Here is a 16449-nt window from a genome sequence, read left to right on the forward strand (position 1 = left end):
TTTCGGATAGTAGAAAGACTAGGGGGCACTCCATGAAGTTAGCATGGGGCACATTTAAAACTAATCGGAGAAAGTTCTTTTTTACTCAACGCACAATTAAACTCTGGAATTTGTTGCCAGAGAATGTGGTTCGTGCAGTTACTATAGCTGTGTTTAAAAAAGGATTGGATAAGTTCTTGGAGGAGAAGTCCATTACCTGCTATTAAGTTCACTTAGAGAATAGCCACTGCCATTAGCAATGGTTACATGGAATAGACTTAGTTTTTGGGTACTTGCCAGGTTCTTATGGCCTGGATTGGCCACTGTTGGAAACAGGATGCTGGGCTTGATGGACCCTTGGTCTGACCCAGTATGGCATTTTCTTATGTTCTTATGAACAATGTATGTTTGCCCATCGATACGATTCTAACACAAAAGACATAACATACAAATAATTGCAAAGCCTGCCATGTCACGGAGTTCTCTTTTGTAGTAAGCCAAGGTTCTTTTACAAACTAAGGTATGAAGGGCTCTCTCAATGTGCATGAGGCCTCTGAAAGAACATAATTAACATGATGGTTTGATTAGTATAGAAAGCTCATACTACTGTTGGAAAAAATTTCGGGTGGTTGTGAAGCATACCCCTATTGTGAAAGAACTGTATGTAAGGAGGGTAATGAACTAAAGCCTGAAGCTCACCAATTTCTGGCTGTATGCTACAATGATTACTTTCCATGTTAGAAACTTTAGAGAAGCAGATCAAATGGTTCAAATGGCAGCTTCAAAAGTTATGCCAAACCATGTTCAGATCCCATGGAACAGGTGATTGTGTAACTGGAGGTTTATTTATTTTAAAATGTTTGTATACCACTTTTACAAAATAAAATTGGTCAAAATGGTTCACATATAAGCATACATAATATAAAATTCATAGTATAATATTTTGTTTTTATTCTGTTTTTATAAGTAACAAAAATAAAAGATAAAATACAACTAAAAAGTAAATAATGAATTAAAATTAAATATCCAGTTTGAATGAACGAAAGGAGTCAAGACAAAAATATTATCGGTTAACAAATGTGAAATGTGGGAGAGAGATTAATCGAGAGAAATTAGGTGTGTTCTGATATGAGAGTGTTAAAAGCCAATTCAAAAAGATACGTTTTTAGTGATCTCTTAAATTCCTGTGAGTCTGAAATTTGACGAAGAGTGTTTGGTAAGTTATTCCAAATAGATGGACCTGCAACAGAAAAAGCTCTTTTTCAAGTAATGTCCAGCCTTCAAGGTGGACTGATGGAACATCTAATAGATTTTTATTTAAGGATCCTAAATGTCTTGTTAGTTTGTAGATTCGCAAATTGAACACAGACAGTTGAAGACAGGTTATATATGAGTGAGTGAATGACAAATTTTATATAGGATTCTAAATCTGATGGGGAGCCAATGTAGAGTATTGGAGATATGTGATTTTTCAATGGAGTACCAGATAATATATGTGCGGCAGAATTTTGAATTAATTGAAGAGGACAGATTGCTGAATCGGGTGAACCCAAATAGAGTGCATTGCAATAGTCTGTTCCAGAGAAAGCCAGGGATTAAAGAACCATACGAAGTCTTGATAAAAAAAAAAAAAAGCAGAGGACAGAGGGAGTTTAGTATTCCATAAGCCTTTCAAGAACTTAGATATCAACGGATGAGTAGAGATAGTGTCAGAGCAGTTTGCCATGTTCAAACAGAGGATAAGGTTGATGTATACTCATTGATGAAGTACTAAGACCTGAAGTAGAAAAAGCAAATGGTTCAGTAAATCTGATGGCCAATGGTGTTGAGGATCTAATGCATTTCCCATTCCAAGGTTCAATGTGGTAACAGCACATGCAGAGCATGTCAGCATCAAGACTGTTTTTCCAAAACCAGCAGCTCCACAGAGTGGTACCTCTTTCTTTGACATATCATGCTTTTGTTTGCATGCCCACGAGGATTGGGCCTGTTCAGTCAAAAAGGGATGATATTTGAGAAGCTCCTGCTCAACTCCATATCTGGGGAGGAAGACAAGGCTGTGCTCCAGTAAGAGGATCAACTGCAGCTTCTAAGAGACTTATGCAGTTCCTCCATTTTCCAGGCCTCGACTTTTGCGAACAGAGGAACATTTGGCCACAAGCATACCAGCTGGTCTGGTCATGGTCCAGCTCAAGGCAGTGGTAGCACAGATTATATCAGTCAATAGACATTTTCTTACTGCAGACAGTCCCTTAAGCCCATTCACAGTGACTTTCTACTTGTCAAACATTCTGATGATTAAAAAAAAAAAAAAAAGTAAAGATACCACTGAAAAGTGCTGTTTGGGAAATTGCTGAGGCTGCATGACAACTTGCAGAAAAGATGTATTAAGGAATTTACAGAAAAAATAAAGAAAAAATTTAGAGATAGCATACACATTTGTGCTGGCTCTTGGACAAAAAAAAAAAAAAAGACTGAGGGGGTTTCACAAAGCAATGCCCACATGGGAATTCCCGATCGTGATCAGTAGAGCAAAAGCTCTATGAGTTAGAAAAGGGTCAGTTTGAGGCTGCCAGATGACTTCACCCACATTTCATAGCTAATTCAGCCCTGCTTGTCAATGGAGATAATATTAAACAACAAGATAACGTGTGTTGCATGCTGTCACTGCACTGTGTAGTACGCTGGATTTTATAAGATACGCACATAGCTGCGCGTATCTTATAAAATCCTGGATTGGCGTGCGCAAGGCTGCCGATTTTGGGCAGCCTGCGTGCGCCGAGCCGCGCAGCCTGCCTCCGTTCCCTCCGAGGCCGCTCCGAAATCGGAGCGGCCTCGGAGGGAACTTTCTTTCGCCCTCCCCTCACCTTCCCCTCCCTTCCCCTACCTAACCCACCCCCCCCCCCCCCGGCCCTATCTAAACCCCCCCTTACCTTTGTCCCTCGATTTACGCCTGCTAGAAGCAGAGAGCAAGAAAGCATCTGAAAAGCTGAAAGTTTTACAATTTAATATTTCAGTAGATACTAGATTCATTTCCTTTACGGGCGGATTTTAAATGCCCTGCTCACGTAAATCCGCCCGGATTTACGCGAGCAGGGCCCTCGCGCGCCGGCGCACCTATTTTGTATAGAATGATGGATGACAGCGCACCAGCGGACTGCTGGCGCGCCGTCATCCGACCCGGAGGCTGGTCCAGAGGCCTCGACCACGCCCCCGGTCCCGCCCCCGAAACACTGCATCCCGCCCCCGAAACGCCGCATCATTTGGCCCCACCCCCGACACGCTCCCTTAAAAAACCCCGGGACTTACGCGTGTCCTGGGGCTCTGCGCGCGCAGGCGGCCTATGCAAAATAGGTGCGCCGGCGCGCGAGGGCCCTGCTCGCGTAAATCCGGGCGGATTTACGCGAGCAGGGCATTTAAAATCCGCCCGTAAAGGAAATGAATCTAGTATCTACTGAAATATTAAATTGTATCACTTTCAGCTTTTCAGATGCTTTCTTGCTCTCTAGATCAAAAAGACTTGGTAGATCACTAAAACATAACCTTTTTTGAAATTATATTGCTCCAGGATGCAATATAGTGACTTAGTGCTGTGCACCCTTATATGAAGGATCTGGACTCATTTAACAGGTCAGAACTCTGCTTCTCAAGACCAAGTGAGCCAAGTAAGCATTGATCATAGCCCTTAGGGGGAGGGGGGATCCCAAAGACGACATCTAGTAGCCACAGTACAAGACCATATTTGCAGGGTTCTATAACAAGCCCTGATGCATGGCTCTTTGTAACACAGGGCTTTAAATTAGGAGAAAATATTCCCAGGTAGTCCAGAATGACGACTCACAATGCCAGACCCCACCCTGAGTTCTTAAGTTAGAAACCTAAAAGAACAGAAGGAAATGTTTGGTCCAAAAAAAACCCAACCCACCACAAACCATAAACCGCATTCACAAATATGCTTGAATTTAACATTTAACTTTTGCAATATTTATACAAGATATCACTAATGTGCATGAAATGAAAGAAAATGACTAAGGAACAGTTTTCAAAATAGACTAAGAAGCCAAAGCAGTCACTAGGGATGTGCATTTGCTTAAAACTAATGTGAAAACCAAACCAAAAGACCTATCTGCTCATTTTTTTCCCCCCCCAAACAAAAATTAATGGCTAGTAGCACCAAAAACAAATTTTTGTTTGCTTTTATTTTTGGATACATTGTAGTCTATGGGGCAAGCAAAACAAAGTTTTTTGGTTTGTTTTTTTTTATTTGGGGAGGGACAAGTATGGAGGAGAACCAATCAAGATCATGCACATTTTCAACTAGTCTATCCCAGCCAGCAGTGATATGAATTGATGACTTGCTCATTTTTATTTTTAACCTGAAAGTTACAGGAACTTTGAGCACAGTCACCATTTTCAATAACTTCTGTTGACATTCAGTGAGAGGTGTGCTATTTTCTTTAGCCATAGAAAACGTTAACATATTTAGGGCCTGGTTTTCAAAAGCAATTACATGCAACAACATCCACTTGTCTCATACATCTCAGGATTAGTCTCTTTTCTCAGCGGTTTATACCTGTCTAATATGCCTTTTCAGTTTTATGCAGACAGCCCACCTTATGTGCATATTTTTGTGTCAGCGCACTTTTCATGCTGTAGTAACTTGCATTACATTAGCTTACTACATTAGGCGTTAACTTGTTTTCCAGTGCTTGAGTATATCAAATGTGCACTAAGCTTTAACATACATTTTATTGTATCAGCCCAAGTTACTTACCCATCTAACCAGAACCAAATGTAAAATGAGCTTAGGCAGATTAAAACAAAAACATGTAATCCCTATTTAAGAAAACAGAGAGGTTAAGTAACATAATTTACCTGGTCTAGCAGCCTAGCAGTTAGAGGGAAACTTACTTAACTTCTAACTCAGCTTCAGGAGAGAGACAGAAAGAGGGAAAGTGTGTGTGTTGGGAGGCAAGGAAATTCTACCCACAAATTACACAATCAAAATTGCCAAAAAGTAATTTTGTGCTGTTACTATCATAACCTTTATGTCATGACACAGCACTGTACAAAAAGAGTAAGGCCTTCTGATTGTTCATGGATATGCAGTGACACAACAGCCTAACTCCCCAGCAGTTTACACACTGGATAGGAACAACCACCCTCACAGAGTATGCAAGAATGAAAACAGTTCAAAAAAAAAATCCATTCAATGAAAATTCCCTCAAAATTAGCAACAAGTAAAAATCCCAGCAGAACAGAGTCAAACTATTCTTTTTCTTCCACTCTCCCCTATGCTTACATGCTACAAATACCAAACCTTGGAAATGAAACAACACTCACTTGCTTAGCTTTTGTTTTCGTGATGGTGTCAGAAATGGGCTTTTTCCTTTCTTGAACAGCAGTTTTAGAAAACAGGCCTTCAAATTCATTGAAATCTACCTCTGGTTCATCGATAGTTTCCCAGATAAGTGGAACACTGGAATTGAATGAAAGATTTGCTGAATGACAGTGTCAAAATACCATAATAGAAGAATTAAAGCAAAGAGCCACGTTCATGCATTATTGGTCATATGGAAATCAGCTAAACAAATGTGCCAGCTGCTATTACTGTTAGATGTGCTCATTTTGAAGCTTACATCATTGTCTGATAGGGGTGTGCATTTGTTTGAAAGAAATGGGTAAAATGCAATGATGAGACCATTTCATTTCATTTGTAACCGTCCACCCCCCCCCCCCTCAAAAAAAAAATGTTGATGATGTCCACAAATTAAACAAAGATTTTAGTTTCATTTGTTTATGCTTCCCATGCAAGACTATTGCCCATCGAAAAGTGCTGCAGAGAGACTAGTAAGTATAGCAACCAAGAAATCCCTAAGTGAGGTGATAGCCAGGACAGAGCTGAGGCTGGGGAAGAGGGCAAATAGACAGGTTGGAGGCCCAATTAAGGTGAAGCTGTTCTCTCTGGTTCTTGCTACAATTTTGCTTTGCGACCATACCCCAAGACTACACAGAGGGCTTGATGCCACTCTGCCTTGCTACTTTACCACTCATGCTATATCTTAAGGATCTTCCTGCCATACTACCTTGCTGCTATACCCATGACTCTACACCTTGGTGTGTTCTTGGCACTGAGTGGCTGCTTTGCACCTCTCATGCTGCTTTGATGTCTTCATGCCACTCTTTGTGCTGCTTTGCCCCTCTGGCAGTGCTGGGGGTTTTTTTTCTCTGCAACTTTGTTGCTTTGTTCCCCTCTTCAGGGTGCCTTTGGAGGTCCATGCTACTATTATTGATGCCCTCTTTTGAAGCCTCGTGCTTTTCTTGTCATTCTTGCTACTGCTTTGCTCCTTTGACAGTATCTCAGTGAACTTCTGGCACTGCTAGTACCCCCTTTTGCCCCTTTACAGTACCAGGACATTTTTGGTGCCACTTTGCCACAATCTTGGTACCTTAGAGTTCTCTTCCCACTTCTGTTATCTACCCACAATCTTCATTAGACTTGATTAGAAGACCCCAATTTTGAAGCTCAAGATAAGCTGCATTGCTTCTCCATAGATTAATGGGACATGAATAAAATGAATCAAATCTTTTTTCCGTCTGAAAATATTTCAACAAAATTAAGGTGACCTACAAAATAAATGAACAAACCAAAATGAAAATTTTGCCCATAAGCAGCCCTATTGTCTCATGAGTACAGAAGTGGCTATAACTTACATAAATAGATATAACAAATGACTTGAGCATATAAAAGGGGCTAGGATCTGGCATTCAAGCAGGCAGCCTTATTACTACTGTAATGAATCTGGTGGCAACTCCTCTCCTTGCCAAGCACAGAATATCCACTGCCTGCATACATTTCTGAGCACAGTACTCACTATCTTCCCCTACCTAGACCCCTTTGAGGGGGGGGATGGGAGGGGTAAGTACATCAATGGGTGGTCCATCAGGCTGGCCCAATCATAGCTGTGAATTTTCCCACCATTGTGCCAGGACAACTGGTGAAGCAAGAGGTGGTGACCTTACAACCCCATTTAGTCTAGTTACTATCTCCCTTCCCCCCATCTTTTCAGTAGCTGAGCTAAGCAATAAAAGTTGCAGTCTCTCACTCAGCCAACTCCATATCAATGTCAGAAATTTTAAGGAGGCCCAATTTCAAAGTCGATTCACAGCAAGGACAGCAAGTGAGGATGTGGGACAGAGTAATAGCGCCTCTAGCAACTCCATATTGGGATTTTCTAGGTATCTGCATGGGACCCGAACTGGCCACTGTAAGGATGCTGGACTCAGACCATTTGCCTGACTCAAGTTATTTATGTTCTTAAACTTGTAGGATTTTTTTTGTTTATTATTATAAAAAAAAGAAGAGGATGTGGTGTATGCTTGCCTTCCTCTACTCAGCTCTTCTGTCCCACACTTTACAGGAAAGAAAGGTGATTCTGGCTCATAATATAAAATATACAATGGAAGGAAGACAGCAAGGCCCATCTAGTTTGTCCAATTTCATTCCTAATGCATTACCATAGACTCTTGTTGATCTCTATTTTTCCTCTTACTTCCTTGCAACCTGGAATCCCTTATGCTTACACCATGCTTTCTTAAATTTAATTGCTTTTTGCGCCTCCATCACATTCCCTGGGAAGCCATGACATGCATGCGACGCCTTTTCTGTGGAGACGTTTATTTTTATTTATTTAGATGTTTTCTGACATTTCTCCTGAGTCTACCTCCTTGGATACACCTACCATGACCCTTTTGTTTTAGATCATTCTTTCCTCTGAGCATTTGCTTCTTTGGCATTCATGTACTATTAACTGCAATTTACCAACACCTTCTGTTATCTATCACTCATCCAGTATTTTTAGCTCAATATATTTTAATTTTAACATGGTTTCTAGCTCAGGCCAGCACCTTGGTGGCCTACCTACAAGACTTTGCAGTTTATTCATGAGCCTACTTGATGAAACAGTATTGAAAGCTTTGAAGAATTCCAAATCAATGCATTCCCTTCTTCTAGTTCTCTAATCCAGTGGTCCTCAAACACAGGTACCTGAAAGACTATCCGAGGGTATACAGCCAGCCCACTGCTATGACACAAGAGAGGAGAGTTAAACTATAGGAGAGCAGTACCTGCCACTGCCTCAGAATGTGCCAAACTCATTGCCCTCCGTAATCCATCGACAGCACCAATCTGCACTCCCTCCTGATCCACCTGCGGCATATCCTAATCTCAAGCAGCATGAAAGGAGAAAAGGCAACCAGACGAACTAAAACGGAGGATGAAAATACCAGAGAGACCAAAATCATTGCACTCTCACCATGCAGCTGTGTTCTATTCTGTCTTCCTATGGCATTCATGTCCTAATTAGAAATGAAGCCTACACAGGGGAAGAGGCAGCAGCTGTGAAGGACTGCTGCTACTTTGAGTTCCACTACTCCAGTGTTTATGGTGGTTGCTTTGCTTCTGTTCCACACTTGCCATGGAAAAGATTAGTAAAATGGAAGGATGAGAGTAAGGTGGGAACAGCTAAGAGATAATAGCATTTGAGTTGAAGAGAAAAAAAAAGAGAAAAAACAGGAGTGATAGTGGACTAATATGAGGAAAGCAAGCAAGAAGCCTCTGTATCGCTCCATGGTGAGACCGCACCTTGAATACTGTGTACAATTCTGGTCGCCTCATCTCAAAAAAGATATAATTGCGATGGAGAAGGTACAGAGAAGGGCTACCAAAATGATAAGGGGAATGGAACAGCTCCCCTATGAGGAAAGACTAAAGAGGTTAGGACTTTTCAGCATGGAGAAGAGACGACTGAGGGGGGATATGATAGAGGTGAGAGGTCTAGAACGGGGAGATGTGAATTGGTTATTTACTCTTTCAGATATTAGAAAGACTAGGGAGCACTCCATGAAGTTAGCATGGGGCACATTTAAAACTAATCAGAGAAGAGCGCGCGGGTTCGGCTTCTTCAATCTAACACACAAAAGAATAGGGATGAATATTTTTCTGTGCAGTGTACGTTAAATACTGTTTTACATCAACGGGCTAAGAAGAGTGTAGTATATTATCAGCATCAGCTATACCAACATAGCAATAAGGCGGGTAAATTGATGACCCATCTGATTCGCTCCTCCAGGGTGACTAGGTTTGTTGCGGGGCTTAAGGACAAAAACGGGCACGTAGAGACTCATACGCGCTCTATTTTGCGCTTGTTTAGAGAGTACTATCAACGTCTCTACCAGGCTGAAAGTTGGTCGGAGGAGGCTTGCGCGCGTTTTTGTGCCTCCCTTCCCATTTCTACACTTACTGAGGAGCACAAACAGGCTTTGAATCTCCCTATTTCTGAGGAGGAAATTCGTCTAGCAATACATAAGTCTAAGCGGTTGAAAGCCCCGGGACCCGACGGTTTTTCGGCAGAATTTTACAAGTGCCTTGTTGATAAAGTGACGGGACCTTTGGCTTCCTTGTATTCTGCTCTTATCCAACAAGGGAAGTTTCCCGCACAGATGAATCTAGCCCACATCACGCTTATTCCCAAATCTGATAGGGACCCTTTGACGCCTGCGTCGTACCGTCCTATCTCTTTATTAAATTGTGATCACAAATTGTTAGCCAAAATATTGGCAGACCGCTTAGCTAATCTGCTTCCCTCCTTGGTGGGTCCACATCAGGTAGGCTTTGTCAGGAAGAGATATGCTCTTTTCAATATCCGGCGCGTTTTAGTTGCTATGGAAATGTGTCGGAATATGCAGGCTCCTCATTTAGTTATTAGTTTTGATGCTGAGAAGGCATTCGACAGAGTTGAGTGGCCTTATTTATTCTATATATTGCGACACATGGGGTTTGAGGGGTTCTTTTATCAGGCAGTCCAATTATTATATACTGAACCTCAAGCAGCGATAATGGTTAATAGGGATCGGTCAGAGGTATTCTCTATATTGAGGGGCACTCGTCAAGGCTGCCCGTTGTCCCCACTTCTTTTTATTCTGCAACTGGAACCACTGTTGATGGCGATTCAGCAGGCTCGCACTATCCGTGGGGTACGGTTTGATACGGAAATATTTAAATGTGCCGCGTTCGCTGATGATCTACTTGTCTTTTTAACAGAGCCTGTATCTTCATTACCAAGCTTGCTGGATATGATAGGCAACTTTGGAACTTTTTCGGGGCTTCGGCTTAATGCCAATAAGTCTTCGGCACTGGCTTTTCCGGAGGCCTTGCGGGAGCGCTGGCGAGGTTCTTTTCCACTACAGTGGGCTACGGGTACTTTCCGTTATTTAGGAGTGTTTATTCCCATCGACCCCTCTATGGTCTATCACGTCAATGTTCCGTATCTGATGCGAGTCACACAGGACAGGCTTCGGGCGTGGCAAAGTCTTCCCCTATCGTTGTGTGGTCGAATAAATTTTTATAAAATGGTTATTCTTCCCAAGTGGTTGTATATTTTGCAAAACTTGCCCATTCACTTGCGGCGAAAGGAGGTGGCTCAGTTAGATCGCTCTCTGCGCCAGTTTCTCTGGAAGGGAAGGAGAGCGAGACTCCCTTTATCCTGGTTACAGCAGGGTTGGGGTGTGGGGGGACTGGGAGTTCCGCATTTACCCCTATATGCATTAGCCTGTAACATGCGTGTTATTCGAGATTGGGTGTTGGGAACTTCGTCTCATACTAGTTATGGGGCGGAGAGTGCTTTAATTTACCCGCAGCATGCATGCTTTGTGCTCTAAGTCGAGTCAGTGAAGCTTTCCCCCCTCTTGACGCATTCCAAGATAGTGCAACCGGTACGACAGGCTTGGGTATCTATGACAAAATTGCTTCAAATACCTCGAGTGAGCGCTTATCTCCTACCGGTGAAGGGTAACGCGGATTTCTCTCCGGGCTCCACCTCTAGGGGGTTTCAGAGATGGAGGGAGGCGGGATTCACGCATTTGGGCCATTTATTTAATGACCAAGGGTCGCTGTTCTCTTTCTCAGAACTGCGCGAACAGTATGGTAGGAAAGTGGTTTCTGAATTTTCTTATTTGCAAATCATGCACTATACTAAAACCGTACCAGTCGCGTTTGTGCGACTATCAGCTTTTCAAAAACTGGAGAAGTTGTTAGGTTTATCCGGTTCCCAGACCCCGTCCATATCGCAGTATTATAAACAACTGCGCAAGCTGCAGGCTGTGGAGATTTTTGATACGCTTGCTGACCGGTGGAATAGGGATGGGGAATTTATGGTCACTTCCTCAGTTCTGCGAAGTTGTTTTGGTCGGGTTGCCAGAATCTCGCAAAATATATACTATAGAGAGTTACAATACAAATTTTTAGGGAGGGCATATGTGTCCCCTCAGATGGCGCAGCGGCAACAGATTGCTCAATCGAGCGCTTGTACCCGTTGTCACCATGAACAGAGTACATTGGCACATGCTTTTTGGGCTTGCCCAGCCATCAAAGCTTTCTGGACAAAGATTGCTTATTATTTGGCGAGGATATTACATCTTTCTATTCCGGTTGCGCCCTTATGGCTCCTTTTTGGATGTATACCACCTTTGAGAATACGAGATCCTGGCACCCGTCTATTGTTGCAAAAGGCGAGTGTGGTGGGGAAGAGGGTGATATTACTGGGATGGCGTAGTACTGATAAGCCTTCTTTTTGGACCTGGCGAAACCTCTTTCACGCTATGATGCATATGGAACAATTGTCAATTCGACACTCGCCAGCTACAAGACGCAGATTCCTGAATGTATGGGACTCCTATATTCAAACTCTTCCACCAGCAGCCAGAAGTCGGATTCTCAATGACTGTGTATAGTTTTGGACTTTCTAAGCTACGTGGTGATTTTCCAACAGTTTGCTTTGCCAGTTTCTGCTGTTCTCCTTATGTTTTACGGAAACCATGAGTAATTTATTGCTACTGGTTACAGGACGGGGGGGTGGGATATGGAAGGGGGGGGATCTTAGGGTTACTCTTCAGAGTTATGTTGTGGCTGGCCTGGGATGGGTGAAGCGACCAACCCTCCCGGGACGATTGTAACGTTTTTTTTTCAATGACTTAATAAAAATTGTTTATAACTTAAAAAAAAAAAAAAAAAAAAAAAACTAATCAGAGAAAGTTCTTTTTTACTCAACGCACAATTAAACTCTGGAATTTGTTGCCAGAGGATGTGGTTAGTGCAGTTAGTATAGCTGTGTTTAAAAAAGGATTGGATAAGTTCTTGGAGGAGAAGTCCATTACCTGCTATTAAGTTCACTTAGAGAATAGCCACTGCCATTAGCAATGGTTACATGGAATAGACTTTTTTTGGGTACTTGCCAGGTTTGGCCACTGTTGGAAACAGGATGCTGGGCTTGATGGACCCTTGGTCTGACCCAGTATGGCATTTTCTTAAGTGTATGGAGGTGGGAGAAGAGTGGAAGACACAAGAAAAGAATAGAAAGCTGATAAGTTAGGGGGCTGGGATACTGGGGGGAACTAGGGTGTTTTTGGAAAAGATTAGAGAAGTTAGGATGTGGGAGAGCCAGAGGAGGAGCTGCAGGGTTGGGAGGAGGCTGCGAGAGAAGAGTGAGATAGGAGAGCAAGAGATGGGGAGCTGAAAACCAGTAAAAGGAGGTTAATAGGGGAGGAATCCCAGAAGTGAAAGGTGGGAAAGAGGATAGGTGAGAGACAGGAAAGAAGATAATGTAAGACTAAAGCACAATAAATGGAGATATCTTTAATTTCTAATGTCAGCTATCTGAGACAAATGAGGGAGAGATAAATGAAGAAAGGAGATTAGCATAGAAGAATAAAATGGAAAGGTGAATCAGGAAAAAGCAGACAAGATGAAAACAGAAGAGACTGGGCAGGGGTGAGGGGAGAATGAAAGAAAGGAAAAACATTTTACTTTCAATTTATGTACTGGATATGATATCCTGAAAAATTATATTCTGTGCACAAATAGCATGACAACTGTTGTACTCAGAACTATTTTCTGCATGTTTACATGCTCCTAAAATACACCATATACTATTTTTGGCATAGTTTGGGGATATGGGAAAAGTGAAGTGGGAAGTGCAGTATCCACCTGTAATATTCCCCACCCCCCCCCCCCCATCACCCTGCTTCCCCTAGCTGAAGCTCCCTCCATTTCTTCCCAGAGCTTTAAACTAGTGCCAGCTGTTCAAGAAGTGTTAGCACACCAGAAGAAATGTGCCTTCCAGCTACCTCAGCAGCACAATGACATTTTCTGCAAGACTGTTTGACTTCAGTGTCAGAGTTTGTTGCTATGAACTTCAAATTTGTGTGACCCTCGAGGTACATAAGACATTTCAGACTCTTCAGCAGACCCGCCAGAACTTGAGCTTCATTAATATCCTAGGGATATATTCCACCTGGTCCTATAGCTTTGTCCATGCCACACAAGCTTTTCAAATGGTGTGGCCTCAACCCAGTACCAACCAACTGGTAAGTCCTCCATTTTCAGTAAAACCCAGAGTATTAAGCATTTCTCCGTAGTCTCTCCTAGTATTTATCCTTGAAGGCAGGGGGGGGGGGGTCACACTCTATCCCAGAGCCAAGTCCTTGCTCAGTCACAAACTCTTTAGAGCCCTGGAGGATGGAGTCTCCAAGGGCATGGGTGAGGGGAAGACTAGACCTCCAGGACACAAGGCACGGGGGATGAATCTCAGAAAGTGTGGTATCAGCAGTGATAAGGGCCAAATCAAGTGGAAATCCTGGGAGGATGTTTCAATTTAACACACCTTACTGCTGATGATCTTCAGTGGCAATCATTTTGTATGATTTAACATTTTTATATACCTCCATGTAATAGAAAAATCATGGGGGTTGTTACGCCCATTTTTCAATTTCTCCAAGTTCTCTTTATCAATGCAGGCATCCTTCACTATATATCACCCTGCAGGCCATAAAAAAAAAGTCCCAGGTGGGCCAGGGTGTCCTAGATGCACATGGACTCCCCCCAAAATACCCAAGATCCAAAATTCTCCAGCATTTCCAAATTTGCTATTTTACTGTCATCCAGGATGAAGACTTCAGTAGGGGTTTCCAGAGGGAAACTATTCTTACTTCTCTTCAAAATGAGAGCCTAAGACATTCTCAGGCGAAATATTTCTAATGCTTTACACAATGGAAGGAAGGGAGGAAGAGACTCCTTCCTTTCCCCTTACTTCTAAAGGAAGGAAGGTTGGCAACAAAACATCCTGCCAAACAAAAGGCTAAATCTCTACAAAGAGACAAAAATGGGGCTCCCCTGACAGAACCAGGACCATCTTTTTCTGCACCCAGGGCAGATATACAGAATTATGCCCCTCCCACCATTTCATTAGCCTGTGTCTGCTCTGACACAGCTGTCCTTATATTAGTCAATAACCAACCTCGTTCCCTTGTCCAATATATTCAACAACCATTCAAGGGAACCCCTTATTGTGGTTTCTTTTGTGCGGTGGCTAGCGTAGCGTCAGCCTGTGTCTTGGCTTGACCCTATAAGTTAGCTTACCGCGTGTTTATTCTTTATTGTGTTTGAAAATTGCTTTTTTCTGTTTTTTATTTTTTATTTAAAAAAGGTTTCCCGCGGCCCCTGAAGCAGGCAGTGAATCTGCCGAAACATGGCCCATGTCGGGCAAGCAGAAGCAGACCCAGAGCAGCAGCGGTAAAAACAAACACTAATTTAAGTGGTATTTTAAAACAAGGTATTCATTATTGAAATCGGGTCAGCCTGCAGAACGGGAGTGCCATGAAACACTAATCTTAAATAACAGAACATTAGGTCATGAATTTTAAATACATATATATTTTGGTGCATTGAGCATGATATAGAGGCATTATTGTGACACTTTTGGAATTAACAGTAGTTTGAAAAAAATCCCCTGAAGAAGCCTGATGCAGGTAAAACATGTCAGGTAAACATTGCTGCCTTCTGTGTTGATGCAACCAAACCATTGTTGCAGAGATTGACTAGTTTTCAATTGACTGATTTTTATTTTTATTTTTTTTTTTTTTAATTGGTTTCTTTCGGTCTTTTGGAGCTGGAACATATCTTGGATATTTCTCCAGTGAATTGTGCAAGACGCTTACTCTGAGGTGGCAAGACTTTTCCTAATTCTTCAATACTAAAAGGAGGATCATGGGTTTTTCTGTTGGGTGGTTTTTATTTCTAATTATTTTGATGCATGTATGCATTGCATTTTATGTAATTTTAATCACTGTTTTGTATAAATGTTCATATTTGATAAATTGTGATTGAAGATATGACATTTTGATAATGCTTACCTTTAATATATTAGGATTGCAATGTCGTTAGTTCTTTTGTAGCACACCACTCTTCTTGTATTAGAAATACTTTCTCTATTTGTATGCACCAGGTTCAGCATTATCTCCTCCCTCATGAAATCTCTTACCATTTGCCTGAGAAGAACCCCTTAAAGAAGTCTAGGATTTCACTACTTCTGATTCTGTAGATGGGAGATGTGATTTGGAGCATCCTATCAGCAACCTTATAATCTAAGTAGATCACTATCCAAGTGTGTCAGATCTACAGATCACACTGATGTAGATGCTGAAGTACCATTATCCCTTTCCAATGCTACCCACAATACTGCTGCTATATCCTAAACTCACTGTTACTGGAATAATTTTTGTGAAGTATTACAACTTTATATTATGTAATCCACTGGAGTACAGTGGATTATGTGATACAAAGCAGTTTGATTTTACTACAGGTAGGTTTTTGTCAAACAAATGTGATCAATTTCTTTTTTTGGGTGACCAGAAAGTTGAATCAGGGGAGAGCATTGAACAATGTATTTGATTTCAGAAAGAGCTTTGATACTGTTTCAGATAGGGAACTTATAAACTGAACACCTTGCTATGGGCCCTAAAGTGACTAATTGGGTTAGAAACTGGTTGAGTGAGAGGTGATAAGGGGTAGTTGTAAATAACATTTGCTCAAAGGAGATGTGCATTACAGGAATAGTACTTAGACCAGTTCTTTTCAACATTTTTGTAAGAGATAGTATGGAAGGACCATCAGCAAAAGTTTGTCTTTTTGCAGATTATACAAAAGTCTGCAATAGGATATACACCAAAGGTGGTATGGAAGTACAAGGAGGGATCTAGCAAAGCTTGAGGAATTGTCTCCATTCTAGTAGCTAAGATTTAATTCTAAAAATTGCAGCCTATGCATTTGGGCTGCAAAAATCCAAGTGAAAGATACAATATTGGAGTAGAATCTGGGGAGATATCAGATGATCTTATGTTGGCCAACCAGGTGAATAAGATGACAGCAAAAGCCAGAAAAATGCTTGGGTGCATAGTGAGTGGAATGGTCAGAAACAAAAAGGTGCAGATATTACCACTGTATAAATCTCTCATTGTTATTATTTGTGATAATTGTGGGTGGATCCTTGGGCCGGTGGCAGATGACCATGCCCACGGGGAAGATCCTGAGAGGGAACACCGGTCAGGTTCAGAATTAGGAGACAGACAGACACTAGT

The 16449-nt window shown here is 41.9% G+C and overlaps 1 protein-coding gene across 1 annotated transcript in view; it reads right to left on the reverse strand.

Moving 5' to 3' along the window:
• FMN2 (formin 2) overlaps positions 1–16449 on the reverse strand; it is an 828101-nt gene that overhangs the window by 638325 nt on the left and 173327 nt on the right. Inside the window, 1 exon segment of the mRNA XM_029594024.1 lies at positions 5323–5458. Within this exon segment, the coding sequence (XP_029449884.1) occupies positions 5323–5458 (136 nt within the window).

Source organism: Rhinatrema bivittatum, chromosome 3, assembly GCF_901001135.1.
Source record: "Rhinatrema bivittatum chromosome 3, aRhiBiv1.1, whole genome shotgun sequence".
Lineage (NCBI taxonomy): Eukaryota > Metazoa > Chordata > Amphibia > Gymnophiona > Rhinatrematidae > Rhinatrema > Rhinatrema bivittatum.